The following is a 21,288-nucleotide window of genomic DNA, read 5'->3' on the forward strand; positions in this document are numbered from 1 at the left end:
TCTATGCTAACAGTTCATTTACTGCAGAGTTATGGGAGTGGCTCTTCTCATTGTTTGGGTGTAGGTTGGTTAGGCCAGCAGATGCAAGTTTGATTTTTGATCCTGCTTTCTTCCCTTGGCATCATAGAAGAGGAAGAATTATGTGGAGGTGTGCAAGAGCAGCGCTGATCTGGTCTGTGTGGGAAGAAAGGACCAGAATTTTCCAAGAGAAGGAGAGAAGCCCAGAAGAGATGAAGGATTGCATTCTAAATAGGGTGATCTTGTGGCTAATTGTTCATCCATAAGGACTAAAGTATGGCTTGGGAACCCCTCCTGACTTGAAGCTGAATTTCGACGGAAGTAGTCTTGGTAATCCAGGTCCATTAGGGGTGGGATGGGTACTGAGGAATGAGAGTGGGAACGTGGTTCTTATTTTCTCAGGACCCATAGGAGTTGGAAACTCTACTAGTGCGGAACTTGCTGCCGCTATCCAGGGAGTACAGTAGCAGTGCAAATAGGTGTGGAACAGTTGATAATAGAAGGGGACTTCAATAATCAATTTTTGGATGTTCAGGTGAAGTCAAACTTACCAATTACCTCTCTTTGAGCTCTAGCTTGAGATTAGTTTTTCAAGAAGAATGTAGTGTTGAAGCTTGAGAGAATCAAAGAATTAATGTGTAGAGAGACTGGGCCGAATAGGCCCTAGTCCTTTAGTGTCATTTTTATTAGATCCTTCTTGTTATGTTTTCCTATTGGGCCTTCTTTCTTTATGGGCCTTTAGCTTCTGTTTTGTTTTTTAGGTGTATTGCTGATGTGGACGCCTACTTAAGGGCCTCCTTGTAAATTATGTAACTTAAGTAAGTTTAATAAAAAGATTAGAGTAGGGGAAAGAGGAGATTATCGAACTCCTCCTTTCTTTCTCCTCTATTTTTCCTTCTTCTTCTTGCTGTCTTCCTCTTCTTCCTTCCTTCTTTCTGCTCTAATCTAAATATTTCTGCTAATTTTATTGGTCTGAATCACATCTTGGTATCAAAGCAGGTCCTCCTTCGCTTTTTCCTTTTTTTTTTCCTTTTTTCCCATACACTTTATTCTAATTGAAAGGTGTATGGAGAGATAAATTGATGATCAATCAGAGATCTTGTTTGCCTAGTTGGTAGAGGGTTTGGAGAGTCAGAACCTGACCGAAGATTGCCAAGAGTAGAAGATCAAGACTGTAATCAGTCTTGAATCCTAATAGGTTTTAGGTTTACAAAACAGAAGAAAAAGAGAGAAAAGGAGAGAGAATAGAAGAGAAACATGAGAACACAAGTGGTTGAAAGGAAGGACAGATTCTTACTGGTCTGCTGCCGCCACTTTCTTATTATTTATAGGTTATGTTTAGTACATAATGGAAATGACACATCTGCCCTTAGTACTTACATAATAAATAAAGTAAAAAAAAGCTGAAATAAATAACAACTGAATTAACAAACTAACTCAAACTGACACTACTATAACTGGAACAAATAACTACACATGCTGTCCTATGAACACAGTGGGGACCACTATAGTGGGGCCCACATCAGTGTTCTCTACACTCCCCCTCAAGTTGGGAGTAGATATCTATCGTTCCCAACTTGGATAGGTCTGTCTCTAACTTCTTCCTTGGTACAACCTTGGTGAGGATATCTGCGAGCTGCATATTAGTTGTGATGTACGGAAGACACACTTCTTGTGATGTGACCCTTTCTCGCACAAAATGTCGATCAACTTCGATATGTTTAGTTCTGTCATGTTGCACTAGGTTGTGGGCTATATTAATAGCTGCCTGATTATCACAATACAACATTAAGGGCTTTTCATAGTCAATACCCAACTCTTCAAGTAGTGACCTCAGCCACAAGATTTCAGCCACTCCATTAGCCATTGACCTGTATTCCTCTTCAGCACTGGAGCGAGAAACAACACTCTGCTTCTTACTCCTCCAAGAGACTAGGTTACCTCCCACAAGGGCACAATATCCAGAGGTAGAACTTCTGTCATCAACACTCCCAGCCCAATCGACATTTGTATAGACTTCCACCCTCATGTGATTATTGTTCTTGAGCAGTATACCTCTACCCAGACATCTCCTTCAAGTATGCTAATATTCTCTCTGCCGCAAGAAGATGAGAAGTTCTAGGGGAGTGCATGTACTGGCTAACAACACTAACTGCATAGCTGATATCTAGCCGAGTGAGGTAGAGATATAGGAGCTTTCCAACCAACCGTTGGAACATAACTTTGTCTTCAAGAGGCTCCCCACCCTCTGCACTAATCTTGTGATTTTGTTCGATGGGTGTATCGGCCGGCTTAACACCCAACTTTCCAGTTTCTGCCAACAGATCTAGAACATATTTTCTCTGAGAGATAAAAATCCCCTGCTTGGATCTAGCAACCTCAATACCCAAAAAGTACTATAGTGCACCAAGATCTTTCACCTCAAACTCTTGATGAAGGAACTGTTTGAGGGACTCAATCTCATGACTGTCATTTCCTGTCACCACAATATCATCAACATATACTGCAAGTAGTGTCAGAGAGGACTCCACCCTTTTGATGAATAGTGTATGATCTGACTGGGCCTGTACATAACCAAACTTTCTAAGGGCTAATCTGAACCTATCAAACCAGACTCTAGGTGAATGCTTCAAACCATACAATGCCTTGTTCAGTCAGCAAACCTTCTTACCTGTCTTTGTATCATAGAATCCAGGAGGCAACTGCATGTAAACCTCTTCCTGTAAGTCTCCATTCAGAAAGGCATTTTTAACATCCATCTGAAACAGGGGCCAAGAATGATTTGCTGCAAGGGATAACAGAACTCGAATGGTGGTCATCTTGGCTACTAGGGCAAAGGTCTCCAAGTAGTCTATACCATAAGTCTGAGTGAACCCCTTTGCAACCAGCCGGGCTTTGTACCTTTCAATAGAGCCATCAACATTATGCTTCACAGTGAAACACCCATCTGCATCCCATCGGTTTCTTTCCTTTTGGTGGGTCAACCAGTGCCCAAGTATTATTCTTCAACAGGGCATCCATTTCGACTTGCATTGCATCTTTCCATTCTGGAACTGATAAGACTTCTTGCACTGTTCTTGGAATAGGGACATCGGCAATGGAAGTGAGATAGGATCGGTAAGATGGAGACAAACGATCATAGGATAAGAACTGTGAGATGCTGTGAGCTGTAGAGGTGGTGCAATGTCGTTTCCCTTTGCGAATGGCAATAGGGAGATCAAGGTCATCCACAAGAGGGGAGGTGGCAACAGTGAGAGGTATCTCAGTAGGCTCTGGATCTGGAGCCGCGGAAGGAACTGGAGCTGGCCGGGACTGCCGATGACTAGGATCAACTTGCCTGCATCGCGTAGGCTCTGGATCTGGAGCCGCGAAAGGAACTGGAGCTGGCCGGGATTGCCGATGACTAGGATCAACCTGTTTGCATCGCCTGTGATAAACTCTCAACTCCGGCTCCCTCTGACCACCCTCACCACTACAACCTTCATTATCCAGTGGAATAGGTAAAGGAACAGCCCCACTCAAAACAGCCCCACTTTTACCAGCCCCACTTCCACTCTCACTGCTCTCCCCCCGAGGAAAGAAACTCAAAACAACCCCATTCTCACTGCTCTCCCCTTGAGGAAAGAAACTCAAAACAGCCCCACTCTCACTACTCTCCCCCTGAGGAGAAACCCTAGGATAATAGGGTGTCTCCTCAAAGAAGGTGACATCCATGGAGACAATGTTTCCCTAAAACCGGATCATAGCAGCAATAACCCTTCTGATTTTGTGCATAACCAAGGAAAATGCATTTGGAGGCCTTAGGTTCAAACTTGGAATGATGAGGCCCGAGAAGCTGAACGAAACAGGTACAACCAAAGGTTTTAAGGGGAACAATGAACAACTCCTCATCTGGATATAGAAGGGAAAAGGGGGTTCTCATATCAAGAACCCCAGAAGCGAATAGGTACATTGGAGGTAAACATAATGCTTCTAGCCACCTCCAAAATATGCCCATTCTTCCTTTCGGCAACACCGTTCTGTTGTGGTGTATAAGGGCAAGTGCTCTGGTGAATAACTCCATGGCTAAGAAGGTAGGAGGTCAATGGCTGAGCAAAGTATTCCTTTGCATTATCAGATCTAAGGACTTTGATTTTGGTCCCAAACTGAGTGAGAACCATCTGATGGAAGTTTTGGGTCAGAGCAGGAACCTCATCCCGAGAGCGTATAAGATAGACCCAAGAAAAACGGGTATGGTCATCAACAAACAATAGAAAATATCTGTACCCACCCATAGAAGAGAGATATGATATGCCCCCCAAACATCAGTATGCACAATATCAAAAGAGGAATTACTCATTTTATTACTTAAAGAATAAGAGGTTCTACAATGTTTGGCAAACTCACAACTCTCACACCTCAACTTTGATAACTCAACAAACTCAAATAAAGCGGGAAACTGTCTCTTCAAAGACTTAAAAGACAAATGACCTAATCGGTTATGCCAAAGCATAACCGAACTCACAGACTGGGAAACAAAAGACTTCTTATCCACTAACTCCTCCCGACGAGAACTCTCTCCAAGCAGATAGATCTCGTTCGTCTCACGACCAATCCCAATCACCTTCCTCGTCTCCAAATCCTGAAAAACACATCGGTCAGGGAAAAAGGTTACTGAACAGTTCATGTGTTTGGTAATACTAACTGAAAGCAGGTTAGTATCAAGCTTAGGAACATGCAAGACAGAAGATAAAGAGATAGTATCCGATAGTTTGATGTCCCCTTGCCCGAAATGGGAACAAGGGAGCCATCAGCAATGGATACTCTATCTTGGCCAGAGGACAAGTGATAAGAAGTGAACAAAGATGGCAAGCTAGTCATGTAGTCAGATGCACCTGAATCTATTACCCAGCAGTGGTCAGTATTACCTGGAGTTGAAGCATGGTAAGTTGAGGCTTGAGTACCTGAATGTGCAAATGCAGATGTGGCAGGAGCTGATGGTGACTGAGATGGCTGAATTGAACTCCCAACTTCCTTTTCCAACTGTATGAGGGCAGTCTGAACAGCAACTAAAGTCTCTAGGGATGTGCCTGATGAGGATGCTGAATCATTCTTAGTTTTGCTGGGACCAAGTGAGGATGTAACTTCCAACAAGTATCTTTTGTGTGCTTGGGTTTCTTGTAATGTTCACATGCCAGATCCCGTTTATCTTCCTTCCTCCGGTCCCTTTCTGAGTCACCCCCTGGCTTAGGTTTAATAGCTGTCAAGGCTGGGAAAGAGTGCTGAGGCCGCATCATGACTTTCCTCCTGGTCTCTTCACTATGCACCAGGGACTATGCTTGAGAAAGGGTCACACTATCTCTTGTCAATATCTGTTGTCGCACAATGCCATATTCTAAATTCAAACTAGCTAGAAACTCAAATACCCTATTCGTCTTGACTTGCTTTCTGTGAGTCTGTGCATCTTTGGGACTCTCCCACTCAAGGGTTTCTAGATGGTCAATCTCATGCCACAAGGATTTCAAGGTAATGAAGTAGACAGAAACTGGCTTCTCTCCTTGTTTAAGGCTATTCACCTCACACTTCAGTTCATAGGCTCTAGCAACATTAAGGGGTTGGGAATAGGTTTCTTTCACAACATCCCATATCTCTTTGGTTGTCTTTGCCCACAAGTAATTGTGGCTGATATGTGGCTGCATAGAATTACACAGCCACGCAATAACCAAATAGTTCTCTTGAACCCACTTGGTGTATGTTGGGTCCTCCTTGGAAGGTTCTTTCACATCTCCCAAGAGGTAAGCCAGTTTTCCCCTTCCTCCAATAGCCATCATGGCTGATTGAGCCCACTCCAAATAATTTGATCCATCAAATCTCATAGTTGTAATCTGAAACCCAGATACACTACCATAACTGTGGTTTCCAAAACTACTTTCTACTTGACCCTTAAACTCCATCTTTGATCAAGATTCAGTGGCTACAAACTGTTAGAGTCACTATACCAGAAAACAGAGTCAAACAAGCAGGTCCGAAAACTGATCCGAAACCAACACAAATCTGATCTGATCTGAAACCAACCCAAATCTGATCTGAAATCAATCGCCTATCACAGTATAGGCAAGGAATCAACTCAAATCTGATCTGAAATCAATCGGCATGCATAGTACCAAGCAACCTGTCAATCTGAGATGCTATTTTTTGAAATCACTACTGTGGGGCCCATTGTTGCGAGAGCAAAATTAGGGTTTCAACTGTGGGTCTGAAATAAGTGCTCAGCTGCACTTTCCAAGCAGTCCGCACAAGTGGGACTTGTCGTGGGCAATATGAAACCCTAAAAACTAATCACCTCTAAGAGGGAAGGGGTTCAGCCCAACAGTCAACCCTAGAAACAGACTTGAACACAGTTTGGCCCCTACTTTTAGATAGGTCCAACCTATCTCGACTGATTGCAGTCTCTGAAACTCAATAAAAAAAACTTACTTATGTACCTCGGTTTATTGTCTTCTAGGGTTACCTGAACCCTAACCTTCGTTGCTTCTTCCTGATTACCAACTCTTTGCAAGCTGCGGCAAGTCTTCTACTATTGCGAACCTCTCCTGGTAATCTCCAAGATTCAGCCACCGAATACTTTTGCAAAGCTTCCAGCCCTAGCTAGTCCTCATGTGGTCGGCTGGACTAGACACACATGAGAAGCCCTAGATAGGCTTTGATACCAAGTAGAAGATCAAGACTGTAATCAGTCTTGAATCCTAATGGGTTTTAGGTTTACAAAACAGAAGAAAAAGAGAGAATGAGAGAGAATAGAAGAGAAACAGGAGAACACAAGTGGTTGAAAGGAAGGACAGATTCTTATTGATCTGCTGCCGCCACTTTCTTATTATTTATAGGTTATGTTTAGTACATAATGGAAATGACACATCTGCCCTTACTTACATAATAAATAAAGTAAATAAAAGCTGAAATAAATAACAACTGAATTAACAAATTGACTCAAACTGACACCCACATTAGTGTTCTCTACACCAAGAAAGTGGGACTGCAGATTATTTTCCCAAAACCCTAGCCGACTAGAGAGTTTCCAGTTACTGGTTGAAGAGGTTGTTTCGGTGTAGCACTCAAGGCTTGGAGGGTTCCTTTTTATCTCCAAAAGTGGGTGGCTGCAAATGGAAGTGGTTTGGATTGCTTTGGTTTGAGCAGCTACCTCTTATCTCTTTCTCCCTGGAGGCCAGGTACGGTGAAACCCTAGTTTTGGGACTCTTGAGTGTTTGACTGACCTTAGTTAGGTTTATAAAGGTTGAAAAACATTGTTTTTTGATTTCGTTTGATCGATGGAGCAATCTGGAAGTGAGATGAAGTAGATCCTGGTGTCGGGGGTTGGTTCCATAGATTCCATTTTGACAGTAGTGACTACAATTAAACTTGATGGAACAAATTACTTTGCTTAGGCACAATCCATTAAGATCCAGGTTTGTAGTAGCGTTTAACTAGGGTTTCTCACGGGTAGTAAGGTGATGCCGAAAGAGATTGATCCTACATATGAGAAATGGATGCAGGATACTACATAGTTATTGGGTGGTTGGTAAATTTTATGCAGCCCCACATAAGTCAACACTATCTGTGGATGACTTAAGCCAAAGAGATTTGGGATAGTGTTACAGAAACATACTCTAAAAAATTAAATGTTGCAAGGGCCTACAAACTGAAGAATGATGTGAAAAATTTAAAACAGGGGAGAAGAGTGGCTGTTTACTATTCGATGTTGAAGTCACTATGGCAGGAGATGGATGTTATGGAAGCATTTGTATGGGAAAACACCAAAAATGCAAAAATTTTCAGAAAATTTGTGGAAAGAAATAGTGTTTGAATTCCTTACAGGACTCAATCCTGAATTTGATATTACAAGGCAAAATATTCTGGCCAAGGATGAAGTGTCACTTGCTCAGGCATACTCTATGGTGAGTAGTGAAGAGAGCAGGAGGTAGGTACAACTACAGACCCCACCTCCGCTAAAGCATTTTGCACATGTTGGATTAAAACCAAAGGGGGTAATTGAAAAAAAAGGAGGTGATATGTGAATATTGCAAGAAGCCGAAACATACAAAGGATTCTTGTCGGAAACTTCATCCAGATCTTCTTCTAGAAAGGTTTCGGAACAACAATTTTAAGAAGGGTGGTTAGTCTGCAAAGCGCAAGAATGCAAATGTTGCTACAGTATCTGAAAGTGAAGAAAAATTTGCTGTGGAACAACTGACAACAGTGAAGGTAGATTTTGCTGTGGTTAGTCTTCCTCCTCAGGCACCCCCTTTACATGCCTTTGCCCATTCAGGTATTCGTGCTTTTGCAAATCATGCTACAACCTCATGTAATCGTATAATTCCTTGGATTATAGATTTTGGTGCATCGGACTATATGACTAGCTTACTCAACCTTTTTTGTTCATACCAGCTCCTCTCGGGTAGAGAGAAGATTTCTCTTGCCGATGGGTCTCTTGCTTCCATCTCTTGTAAGGGGGATGTTAGAGCCTCTGACTCACTTGTATTATCCTCTGTCCTTCATGTTCCCAAACTCAGCACTAACCTTTTATCTGTTAGCAGTTTGACAAAAACAATGAACTGCAACATAACCTTCTTTCCTACTTATTGTGTTTTTCAGGATCTGAAATCTCAGCGAACGATTGGGAGTGGCCATTAGGCGAATGGGATTTACTTGCTGGATGTCTCTGATCAAAGTTCTGGATTACCTAGTGCAATAGCTTTGGAGTCTGTTTTATCAGAGTCAGTTGATAGAGTCATGATATGTCATTTTAGATTTGGTCATTTGTCTTTTTCTGCTTTGAGTCATTTGTTTTCAGAAATGTTTAAGGGAATATCCCTATCGAGTCTATCGAGTATTCATTATGAGTCATGTGAACTTGCAAAACATTGTAGACAATCTTTTTCAATGAGTAATAAAAGATCTGTTTCTCCTTTCCATATTGTGCATTCTGATGTGTGGGGGCCATATCATTTACCTATTATGGGGGGTTACAAATATTTCATTCTTTTCATTGATGATTTCTCCCATTACACCTGGATTTACCTCATGAAATCCCATGATGAAGTACCAAATATTGTACAAAAATTTCATGAACTTATACTTACCCAGTATAACACTCGGATCCAAATATTCTGATCTGGTAATGCAAAGGAATATTTTGAGAAGAGTCTTTCCTCCTACTTTGATACCTTTGGAGTTATTCATCAGAGTTCCTGTTCCTACACTCCTCAACAAAATGGAGTGGCAGAAAGGAAGAACAAACATGTGGTTGAGGTTGCAAGGAGCCTCCTTTTTGCTTCCCAAGTTCCTGTTAAGTTTTGGGGGGATGCTGTCCTTACAGCTACATACTTGATAAACTGAATGCCTTCCTGGGTTTTGAGGTTTAAAACTCCCTTTAGCTTGCTTTTCCCAAATGAGGATCTCTTCTCTCTTCCTCTCAGAGTGTTTGGGTGCACTTGCTATGTTCATGTTCACAATCATCAAAGACATAAGTTTGAGCCTAAATCTCACAAGTGTCTTTTTGGGATATGCCTCCATACAGAAGGGATACTGTTGTTTTGATCCGGTTCGTGGCACTCGCTTTGTTTCCAAAGATGTCACATTTGCAGAGTCTGTTCCTTTCTTTGGTACTTCTCCTGAGGGGGAGCATTCAGAGGAGTTGTTTGCATTGTCACCATCTGTGTTTTCTTCCAAGTTCCATTGAATCTTCTATGGAATCTCCTCCAATCGAGTCCTTTATTGACTCTTCTTCTCATGTTCCTGCTCCCCCTCCTCCTCCTGCTCCTCCTCCCACATTTCCTTCCCATCCTATTATCCAAAGGTGGTACTAGAGACAAAGACTCAGAGGCATGCAAGTTGTTTCCACGCCTTTAGATGTGCCTCTTGTTCCTCCCATCACTACTGAGGTAACAGGTCAACCCTCTTCTACCACTTCGAATACCTTCCCTGACCTTGATCTCCCTATTGCCCTTCGCAAAGGCAAACGGAAATGTACAACTTATTGCATTTTCAAACACCTTTCCTACAACCTTCTTTCCACTTCCTACTATTCCTTCCTTGCCTCTATTTCCACACATGTGACTCCCAGATCTGTCCTAGAAGCCTTGTCCAAACCAGAATGGAGGGATGCTATGATGACTGAACTAGATGCTTTGCATAAGAACAATACCTAGGAAATTGTGGATTTGCCTGAGGGAAAGGAACTGGTTGGCTATAAGTGGGTGCTGACTATTAAGTATCATTCTGATGGTACTATTGAGTGATATAAGGCCCGTTTGGTTGCTAAAGGGTATATTCAGATGTATGGTATTGACTACCTGGAAACTTTTGCCCCAGTAGCCAAGATGACTTACAGTTCGAGTTTTGCTCTCTTTAGCTACTGCTTTTGATTGGCCTCTTCATCAATTTGATGTAAAGAATGCTTTCTTGAACGGGGACCTACATGAAGAGGTCTATATGTCTTTACCTCCAGGGGTGTATGGGAAGGAGATGCAACGAAAGGTTTGTAAACTGAAGAATGCTAGGATCTTCCAGGAAAAAGGGGAGAAGCAGTCATGCCTTGAAGGACTGCATTTTGTATAGGGCAATACATTGGTTAAAGACTCTGGATTTGTTTGATCATTTCTCCTTTATTCACTGTTGGAGGGATTGATTATCAGTAGCAAGTTGTTCCTCCTCGAAGATAAAGGTGTAATGACAAGCCGAGTTCCCCCCTCATGGTCCTTTGAAGCTGAATTTTGATGGAAGTAGCCAGGGCAACCTGGGTCCCTCTGGTTTGGGAGGTGTACTGAGGAATGAGACTGGAGAGGCTGTCTTACTATACTCTGGCCCTTTAGGTGTTGGTAACTCTATTAGGGCAGAGCTGTTAGCTGCAATACAAGGAATAATTCTTGCAAAAGAAATGGGTGTGGAGCAGCTTCTGGTTGAAGGGGACTCTAAGTGGTGAACTGGTTAAATAATCCGGAGAATATCACGTGGGACTACAAGAATGAGATAAAGAAATTCAAATGGCTGACAAGGAATATGTCTGTAACAGTACATTGGGTTGGGAGATCAGCTAATGCTTTTGCTGATGTCTTGGCAAAACAGGGGACAAACATGGAAACATTGTTCTGGGCGCAACTGTAATTTGTGTCTTTTGTAACAGCCATGTTTTTTTTTTTATGTAGTTTTTATGTTTTCTGTGTTTTCTGTATGGAGAGGCAGCACCTCACGCCTCTCTAAGGGGATTCTCATGTAACCGATCTTTGAATTAAAGGAATATGACTCTTTACTTATAAAAAATTAGTCTCTTCTTTGATCAGGTTGACGCTTCTTTTACAATGTTTGGTACTGCCTGCTTGAGTTTGGTTGGGCGTTGGTTGGAGTTTGAGTTTGGTAAGATTGGTGGTTTGTTGGGGGTCTTTATGTATTTGGGCCAAGTTGTATTTTTTCTTTTGTGCTTCAGGAGGTTGGTTGGAGGGGGTTTCACTTTTCTTATTTCAGTGACCTTTGGTCGCTTGAATCTTTCTTATTTTTTAATAAAAAATATTTTATTACTAAAAAAATGCGTGTTTCAAACTTTGAATGTCACTGAAATCCCAACCACATAGTACTTTGATATGGAATAATATGGAGTGTCCAACAGCTGTTAAATACTCTATTATGTTAGTTCTGAATACCCTATTTTCATATGAAATACCTCTATTCCAACAACAAGAATAAATCTAAGAAATGATAGCACCACACATATAGAAAATAAAGAAGTAAATGCAAGAACACAATATTTCTGTGATTTATCAAAAAAAAAAAACACTCAAGATTTATGTGGTTTGGCAAACTGTCTACATCCATGGGCGAAGGTGAAACAAATTCAATCTACTAAAACCAAGCAATATTACAGCAATAATACAAACCAGAAAGCTAAAAGACAACCTTCTTCTTCGCAAAAGAAACACTCTTTTAACCTTAAGCAAACCCTTGATAAAGTTTCCAGAAACAGTTATAAAAAATGAGAACCCATGAGCTAAAAACCTCTCACAAAGAGAACCCCAAGAATGGTCTCTCCAAAAGTCTCTCACACACACGTCTCCCTCTCACACTGTTTTTCACACAAAGTGCTCTAACCACACCAACACATGTACTCACATTGGAGACCAAAGAAAAAGACAAAAGGACTACCCAAAAAGAGTTGCTTCCCAAAAAAGATCACCACACTCTAAAAAGGTTACTTTATATTTCTCTCTTTTTTGCTTGGTGTGCTTTTCAAGCCATACCCCAACAAAGCCTAACTTAGAGTGTTTATTACTATGTTATTTTTAATGAATTTATCTCTCCTTTTTTCTTTTGGCTGTTTCTCTATTCATGCTTGATTGTTCAAATGGACGTTCTTGTTTTGTTAAACAGGCACAACCTTTTCTCAATGTCCCAAGTAGGTCTACAGAGCTGGCTGATCCACTTCTTCAAGGGAACTTCCCTGTTAAAGGTTTGAATCAAGCGGTTGCAGTTGCTGCGATGTGCCTTCAAGAGGAAGCAACTGCCCGTCCTTCGATTGGTGATGTTGTCTCTGCTCTAAGTTGCCTATCAGAGGATCCTGATCAGGAGATTTCTTCACACCTTCCTGTTCAGCATCTAGCTTCTCAGGAGAAAAATTCAAGTAAGGATCTAGATATGGACAGTGCAGAAGCACGCAAAAGAGCTGTAGCAGAAGCCATTGAATGGGGTTCAAGGGCAAAACAATAGATCTTAGGGTGTAAGTTGTTCATTCTAACCTCTCTGCTCTGCTCTGTGATCAAGTATATCTAAGTTAGCTTTTACTGAGCCAAAAGTCTTGTGGCCTATGGATATCTTATATATCTGTTCCACATTAAGAATGATAAGATGGCCACAGTGGCATCACATTTAACTGAGGATTACACTATATATGAGGGAAGCTTGATTTTGAATGAGGTTAGTTTCTGAGACTATTTCCTGTTTGTTTAAAGTTGCAGGATTGTTGTCTACCCTTCTTTTATAGTGAATGATTTCAAAATGGCTTGCTTTTTGTATACTAACCAAATGTCCATGGTCCCCAGATACATGTTGTGATGTATCTAATGACATGCATTAGCAGAAAGTTACTGAAATTGGTACTTAAACAGAGTATGAAAACGTTATGATATGATAAATTGCTGATATATGTAAGCTTACTGACAACCAGTTACATAAAGATAAGAAAAACAGTTGATTTCACAAACATCCAATAAAGTAAACTATAATTCTATTCTCATAATGGCATGGCTTAGAACTGAATATCTGGAGATAAATACTCTTAAAGATAAAAAATATATACTCCAAGAATTCTTGGTGAACATCAATTTAAGGTACTTAAGCAATTTGGTGAGCATAGCTTACTTCACTACCTTTGTGCTAGATCAGTCAAGTACTTGCTATATATTAGCTTTAAACAGAGAATTTTAGATCCAATACAGGTATTGGAGTTGCTTGTATGATGACAGTCATCATGCAAAAGCATAAGCATGGATGATGGCTTTTTGAGGAATAGATCAGGCAAGTCCAACGAGAATGTGTTACTTGTACATGTTTGTAAAACATTTATGATTGCTCTAGATCCTTCAAATAGGCTGATAATTTAATACTATTAAACTTGATTACGTCGAATGCAGATTCAGGCCTTGAATTGTTAAGATTGAAAAATTTTCTAATATGCTAGTAATAAGATGAAAAGTTGAACCACCAACTCCTAGCCACTCGTGGCCAAGTTGCATATAAATCCAAGGATAGAAACCACATCTCGTTTTCTTTGTTTCGCCTTTTTCTTGTCTATTTTTTCCCTTTTGACAGGTGGAAGAAGGGATGCCTTGGTACACAAGTAAAAATTAGTAAAGAATTGAAGAACATAAGTGATGTTTTACATTTAAGTTCTTTGAGATAAAGCGACAAGTGGCTGCTCAGATGTTGGAAAGAACAGAAGATGAGTTTGGATATCACATGTTTATTAATATTGACAAGCAGTAGTTGTAGAGAAGATGGGGGTTAATAGTATAACATTGTATTATCATTCTTTTGTATCATAATTCTTGTATACTCTTGTACACTGTTGTATTTTACTTATTCATGTAAGGACAGAATTGTCCATTCACACATTAATATGCATTCCTTCTGTTTGAGTGTGTGGCTCACTGAACACACCCCACCATTGATTTTCTCTCGTTTTCTCACTTTCTCAATTGGAACTTGCATATTATCAGAGCAGGTTGCTCTCTGATCGTTTTTTTCTTTGTTTGGTCATTGTTGAATGCATTAATCCTAATCTCCTACTAAGATTTTGCCCATTTTCTATAAATGCCTCCTCTTCCAACGAGTGGGGGACATTTGGCTAAGGAATTGTGAGTGACCTATAAGCTTGAGAACATAACAAACTTGTATGCAAGGCTTCTTTAAAGGAGAGAATTGCTAGCAAATCCTAGGAAGCTGAAAGAACACCAAGGAACTCTTGCAAGTTGAGTATCGGGTTGACCACATTCTTTAACAGGTAAGCCTTCAACCCCATGTTCTTTTGAGCTAATTTGTGGTGGAATGACACCATTAGTTGTGTAGGTAGTTAGCACATTGCTTGGGAGTAGCCAAGTTCTTATCCTATTCACATATTTCACTGTTTGCGTTCTTAGTTTTTCTTGTTCTTCATAGTGTTTAGTTTCTTTCCTTTCTATTTTCTTGATTTTCATCCTAGTTTCCTAGATCAATTTCACATCAAATTTAGGTCATCCATTAGCCTAGGGAATCATTTTTTTTCATTATATGTTCTGTTTTGCGTGCATCATAACTAGGTTAGATTCTAGCTTCATGTAATTAGTTGTCTTATTTCTTCTCCATCTTCTTGGAAACTAAATTCTTATTTGCATTGAATAGTTTCCACTTGCATTTGTTTTTAGCATTTATGTCACGATTTAGGGCTTTTATAACATCTCATATTAGGTAAAAGTTAAGTTTAGTTGGACAGTCATCCACTCATTTAGGTCGTGCATATATCTGCATTTAAGGTGTTTGCATTACAGTAATCTTGTAGATTTTTGAATTGCATCTAGAATAGCTATCCTTCTCTTAGGTTGTTGATAGTCTTCATATCACTCTTTTTCTCTAGATTTTCCTGCACCTTTTTGCATAAAATTTATCATCTTCTTTATGCCTTAGGAAATTCATTTACCATTAGATCCATTCATAGTGTTTTGCATTGTTCTCTTCTTCTAGTTGTCTTATTTCCCTTTTAGAATTCTGTTTTGCACTTGTTGGAAGTTCTAGGCATAGTCCTTGCATTTAGGCATTTAAGCCATCATTTTTCTTCAATTTCATCATCTAGGTTCATGCTTTTGCAATGTCCATTGTCAGTAGGTGCATTTACAGAAACCTTCTTGCTTATTTTGTTCTTGTTTTCTTCAATTCCTAAAGTTGTAATCATTAGTCCATGCTTAGCCGAGCATTCTTTCGAATATGCTAATTTCCTCTGAACTGCAAGGAGGTGAGTAGTTCTAGGAGAGCATATACTGACTAACTACAATGATTACATAACTGATGTTGGGTCGTGTGAAACAAAGATAGAGAAGTTTTCCAACTAACTGTTGGAACGTAGCTTTATCTTCAAGATGCTCTCCACCCTCTATACTGATCTTGTAGTTCTGTTCAATAGGTGTGTTAGCAAGCTTTAACACCCGACTTTTTTGTTTCTTCTAGCAGGTCAAGAACGTACTTTTTTTGAGAAACAAAAATCCCATGCTTGGACCTAGCTACCTCAATGCCCAAGAAGTATCGTAGTTCTTCCAGATCTTTTACTTGAAACTCTTGATGAAGGAGTTGCTTAAGGGACTCAATCTCACTAATATCACTCTCTGTTACTACAATGTCGTTCACATATACAACAAGCAAGGTTAAGGAAGAATCCACTCTCTTAATAAACAAGGTGTGGTCTGACTAGGCTTATACATATCCGAACCTTTCAAGAGCTTGTCTGAATCTATCAAACCAAGCTCCGGGGGACTGTTTTGCTCCATACAAGGCTTTGTTCAACCGACAAACCTTCTTTCTTGTCTCTATATCATAAAATCCAGGGGGCAACTGCATGTATATTTCTTCTTATAAATCTTCATTGAAAAATGCATTTTTAATATCCATCGGATACAATAGTCAAGAGTAACTGGCTGCAAGAAATAATAGGACTCTGATAATGGTTATCTTTGCTACTGGTGCAAAAGTTTCTAAGTAGTCAATACCATATGTCTGAGTAAATTCTTTTGCAACTAATCGGGCCTTATACCTGTCAATGGAACTATCAGCATTATGTTTTACAATGAACACCCATCTACATCCAATCAATTTCTTTTCTTTAGGATGATCAACTATCTCCCACGTATCGTTTCTGATGAGGGCATCCATTTCTTCTTTTATTGCACCTTTCCACTCAGGAACTAACAATGCCTCCTATACTGATCTGGGAATGAAAATATCATCAATGAATGCAAGAAAAGACTTGTAGGAGGGAGACAAATGATCATAAGATAAGGATTGGGAAATGCAGTGAATTGTGGATGTGGTGTAATGGTGTTTGCCTTTACGAACTGCTATGAGAAGGTCAAGGTCATTCAATGAAGGTGAAGGCTCCATGGTTGGAGGTCTATCATTTGTAGTATCTGGTGAAGAGACTGTGGTACTTGGATCTGGATCTATAGAAGGAATTGGGTTGGCCTGGACTACTGATAACCAAAATCAACCTGCCTCCACCGTCTGTGATAAACTCTCACATCTCTGCACCTTTGACAACCCTCCCCACTACACCCCTCTTCACTTAATGGGATAGGTAAAGGAACTTCTGATGAGTTAATCCCAACCACACTACTCTCCCCTTGAGGAGAAACCCTTGGATAATATGGTACATTTTCAAAGAAAGTGACATCCATTGAAACAAATCTCTTCCAAAAAGTGGATTCATAACAATAATATCCCTTTTGAGTTTGTGCATAACCAAGGAAAATACATTTTGAGGCCTTAGGACCATATTTGGAATGATGAGTTGCACAACTATGTCATTACCAAATAATTCTCCTAAATCCACTTAGCATAAGTGGGATTCTCCTTAGTTGGTTCCTTCATATTCCCCCAACAAATAGTTCTGTTTTCCTTTACCCCCAATGGCCATCATGGCTAATTGGGCCCATTCTAAGTAGTCTGATCCATCAAACTTAACAATTGTAATCTGGAAAGTATTCTCAGTCATGTTACCTGAACCAGTCCCAAAAACGTCCACCCCTTAGCTCTTAAATTCCATTCTTGGTTAGGGGTTAATCAAAAAAAACTTTCTAATTAATGTAACAACAGGCCTATTGGGTCTGAAACTAATAGCAGTAGGTTTAGAAGCAGAATTCAGATACCAAGTAGTAATTAAAAGACACTTTTTAATGTTCCGTAGCCCAATCAAAAAAACCTTCTAATTAATGTAACAACAGGCCTATTGGGTCTGAAACTAATAGCAGTAGGTTTAGAAGCAAAATTCAGATACCAAGTAGTAATTAAAAGACACTTTTTAATGTCCCGTAGCCCATGATTATGCAGTCGTGCTAGAAGGAGGGCTCTCCGATGAAGGGGAGAGGGGGATGAAGGAAAGTGGAAAGGTGAGGGAAGGAAGTTATAGGAGTGAAAAAGTGTGGGAAATCATTGAAAAAGTGTTTAAGGAAGTGAAAGGAAAGCTGATTTAGAGGAAGGGGAGGAAGGAAGAGGGGAGGGGTTAGTGAAGAGGAGGGAAAGGATTGAGGGTAGAGATGGAAGGAAAGGAACAGGGAATGAGGAAAGTAATAGGAGAGGGAGGTTGGATGGAGAGAAAAGAACAGAGGTGGGACCAAGGGAGAGGAAGAACTGGTAGATGGACAGAGTTGGAGGGGTTTCCGTAGGAAGGGTAGGGGTGGAGGACTCGGTGAGTGAAGACTTGTTAGCAAAATTTGTAGAGAAGTTGGGCTGTAGGTTCGAAGATTTAAATGTGTTGAAAGAAAGATTACAGAAGAAGAAGAAGGAGATCAGAACAAAGAAGATGAGATTGAGTGAAGTAGAGAGATTGAAGAGAGATCTAGGAGACAAGATTCTTGGGGTAAAAGGAGATAGGAGGAAAGGGGAAAGTAGTGGAAGGTGGCAAGGGGTTAAAATAAGAAGTGGAATGAAGATTTTTAGTTGGAATGTGAGGGGATTTGGGAGTGCAAGGAAGAGAGCGACAATAAAAGAGGTAATAAAACGGTTTGACTCAGACATTGTGCTGTTGCAAGAGTCTAAGAGAATGGGGTTTAATAACAATTGGGCATGGAGTGTTTGGAAAGTCAGGGGGATTAGTTGGGTGGCTGCCCCCTCTTAGGGTGCATCCGTAGGGATTGTAACAATGTGGAAGAGGGATGTGGTTGAAGGCCTGGAGGAGTTGATCAGAAAATATTCGATATCTGTAAAGTTTAAGCAGCATGAGGGTGATTTTATGTGGGTTCTCACAAATGTTTACGAACCGAATAACTATAGAAAGAGAAAGGAATTGTGGGAGGAATTGGCGGATGTTAAAGGGTTGTGGGATGGGCCTTGGTGCATGGGTAGGGACTTCACTATGATTAGACTCTTGGAGGAATCCAATAAGGTTAACCAGAGGGTGACAAAAAGCATGAGGAAGTTTAACAGCTTTGTGGATGACTTTGAGCTTAAAGATCCCCCTAGCCCGTAAGACATTTACTTTGTCAAATCTCCAATCTAGACCCATTTGCTCTAAACTTGATAGATTCATATTCTCTCTGAATTGGGAAGACCATTGGGGAACCTTGGCTTCTAGAGCTCTTCAAAGGGTGACCTCCGATCATTGGCCCATAGTGTCATGTAAGGGGGAAAGAAGGCGTGGAGGTCCTACCCCCTTCAGATTTGAAATATGTGGTTACTCTACCCAGGGTTTACTAACAAAGTGAGAGAGTAGTGGTATGAGTGTAACCCATTGGTGGAATGGGAGGTGATGAAATTTCATAAGAAACTTTAACTTTTGAAAGCAAAAATCAAGGAGTGGAATCTAATGGAGTTTGGGAGGATAGAAAAAAGAAAGGGAGATCTGTTGGATAAGATTGAAAGCCTGGACTCTAAAGAAGAAGGGAGAAGTTTGAGAGGAAGACAATGAGCTTAGGAGAGATTTAAGAAGACAGTTAGAGGATTGTCTACACAAGGAGGAAGTTAGCTGGATGCAAAAATCTCGGTGTAAATGGGTGCAAGAGGGGGACAAAAACACTAGGTTTTTCCACTCTCTAGCAGATGGCAGGAGAAGGAAGAACCTGATCTCCAAATTGGTAGTAGATGGAGTTGAGCTTGTACATCAAGAAGAGATTGCTGGGGCTTGTGTGGAGCACTTCAAATCTATTCTAAGAAGGCCTGTGTGTAGAAGGGTGTGGGTAGAAGGATTGGATTGGCTAGATGTAGGGGTGGAGAACAGGAGAAGGTTGGAGAGAAGCTTTAGTTTAGAAGAGATCAAGGAGGCTGTATTCTCTATGGATAGAACAAAAGCCCCAGGGCCGGATGGGTTCACAATGGCTTTTTATCAGGAATGTTGGGATATTTTGAAAGGTGATCTTTTGCAGGTGTTTGAGGAGTTTTTTAGGAGAGGAGTTGTCAATTTGGGTGTGAACTCTACATTTATAGCCTTAATTTCAAAAAAGAAAGATGCTTCCCACCTGAAGGATTTTAGGCCAATTATTCATGGGCTAGAAGGAGAAGCTATGGGCTAAAATAGTGGCAAGTATTCATGGGCTGGAGCATAATGGATGGGACGTTGGAATCAGAGCTAGGACCACAAGCAATTCTCCTTGGAAAGCCATTCATGACCTGCTACCAGTTTTCTCCCCTAATATCAGGTATGATTTGAATTCCGGTAACTTCATAAAATTCTGGGAACAAATCTGGGTGGGGAGTGCCCCTCTCAAGGATCGGTTTCCTTCTTTATTTGCTCTTTCTGATCTGAAAAATGAGCCAATCTCGTCTTTTACCACCCCGTCCTCTTCCACTTATGGGATTGGGTGGAACTTGGGTATAATAAAGGATTTGAGGGACGCAGACTTTGACATTATTTTGAGCCTTATTGCAATTCTTGATAACGTTGTCTTAGACCCCACTAGGGCGGATTCTAGAATTTGGACACCTTCTCCCAACGACATTTTTTCTTGTGCTTCTTTCTTCAAAGTCTTAAGTCAATCAACCAGTCCTACCTTCCCTCATTTTCCTATTGATGAGGTTTGGTGCAGCGCAATACCTCATAGGGTTGGTAGTTTTTGTCGAGAAGCTTATCTGGAAAGAATCAACACTGGTGATCTACTCCAAAAGAAGAGACCCAATACTTGTTTGTCACCTCAGTGGTGTGTTCTTTGTAAAGCGGATGGGGAGACTGGTTTTCACCTACTGGTGTTTTGCCATTTTGCGATGTCAATTTGGGAATGGGCTTTGTCCCTATTTGGATGTAGTTGGAATACCCCATCAGACTTGCAAAGCCTTTTTTCCCCTTCTCTTTTCAGGTGGAGGATAAAAAGGGGAAGGACAATGTGGAGAGGACTAAGGGTTGCGGTATGTTGGACACTTTGGGAAGAAAAAAACTTCAGGATATTCTCAGAAGCTTAGAGAGGAGCAGCAGATCTGAGGGCTATCATTCATATTAGGGCGGTACAGTGGCTGAAATCCTTGGAGCTTTTCACAGATTACACTGTAGATGACATGTTGAGGAAGTGGGGTGAAATTGCAAATTGCACACAGACTAAGTCAGTAATGAGTGTGGCTTGGATCCCTCCACCTAGTGGATTCGTGAAACTAAACTTTGATGGGTGTAGCAAGGGAAATCCGACACAATCGGGGATTGGGGCTGTTTTTAGGGATGAAAATGGGGTCATTTCTGCTATGTTCTCAAGCCCAATTGGAGTGGGTGACTCCCTTAGAGCTGAGATCTTTGCAGTTATGAAAGGAGTACAGAAAGCTAAGGAGTTGAACATCAGGAAACTCTTAATTGAAGGGGATTCAGAGGTGGTGATAGGGTGGCTGATTAAAGATCACAATGGCTTATGGAAGTACAATAATGAGAGGAGGAAATTCAAGTGGCTGGTGCGGGAGATGAAAGTTAAGATACTTTGGGTTAAAAGATCGGCTAATTTCCTAGCTGACGGTTTAGCTAAACAAGGGGCAGAAAGGGATTCACTATTTTGGGCTAAGCTGTAATTATAATGTGTTTTCTTTCTTTTTTTTCTT

General features: G+C 40.7%; 1 protein-coding gene across 4 annotated transcripts in view; it reads left to right on the forward strand.

The window, feature by feature from the left end:
* Positions 1–21,288, forward strand: part of LOC148865244 (putative serine/threonine-protein kinase PBL26) — an 82,562-nt gene that overhangs the window by 31,868 nt on the left and 29,406 nt on the right. For 2 of the 4 annotated variants that reach the window (XM_088978445.1, XM_088978446.1), the window contains exon 5: positions 12,415–13,061. In XM_088978445.1, coding sequence (XP_088834571.1) covers positions 12,415–12,750 — 336 coding nt within the window. In that variant the 3' untranslated portion in view covers positions 12,751–13,061. Of the gene's footprint in view, positions 1–12,414; positions 13,062–21,288 lie in introns of those variants that run through there. The other 2 variants (XM_088978444.1, XM_088978448.1) reach the window with 1 other exon arrangement.

Source organism: Nelumbo lutea, chromosome 3, assembly GCF_056320005.1.
Source record: "Nelumbo lutea isolate HS-2025 chromosome 3, American lotus-T2T, whole genome shotgun sequence".
Lineage (NCBI taxonomy): Eukaryota > Viridiplantae > Streptophyta > Magnoliopsida > Proteales > Nelumbonaceae > Nelumbo > Nelumbo lutea.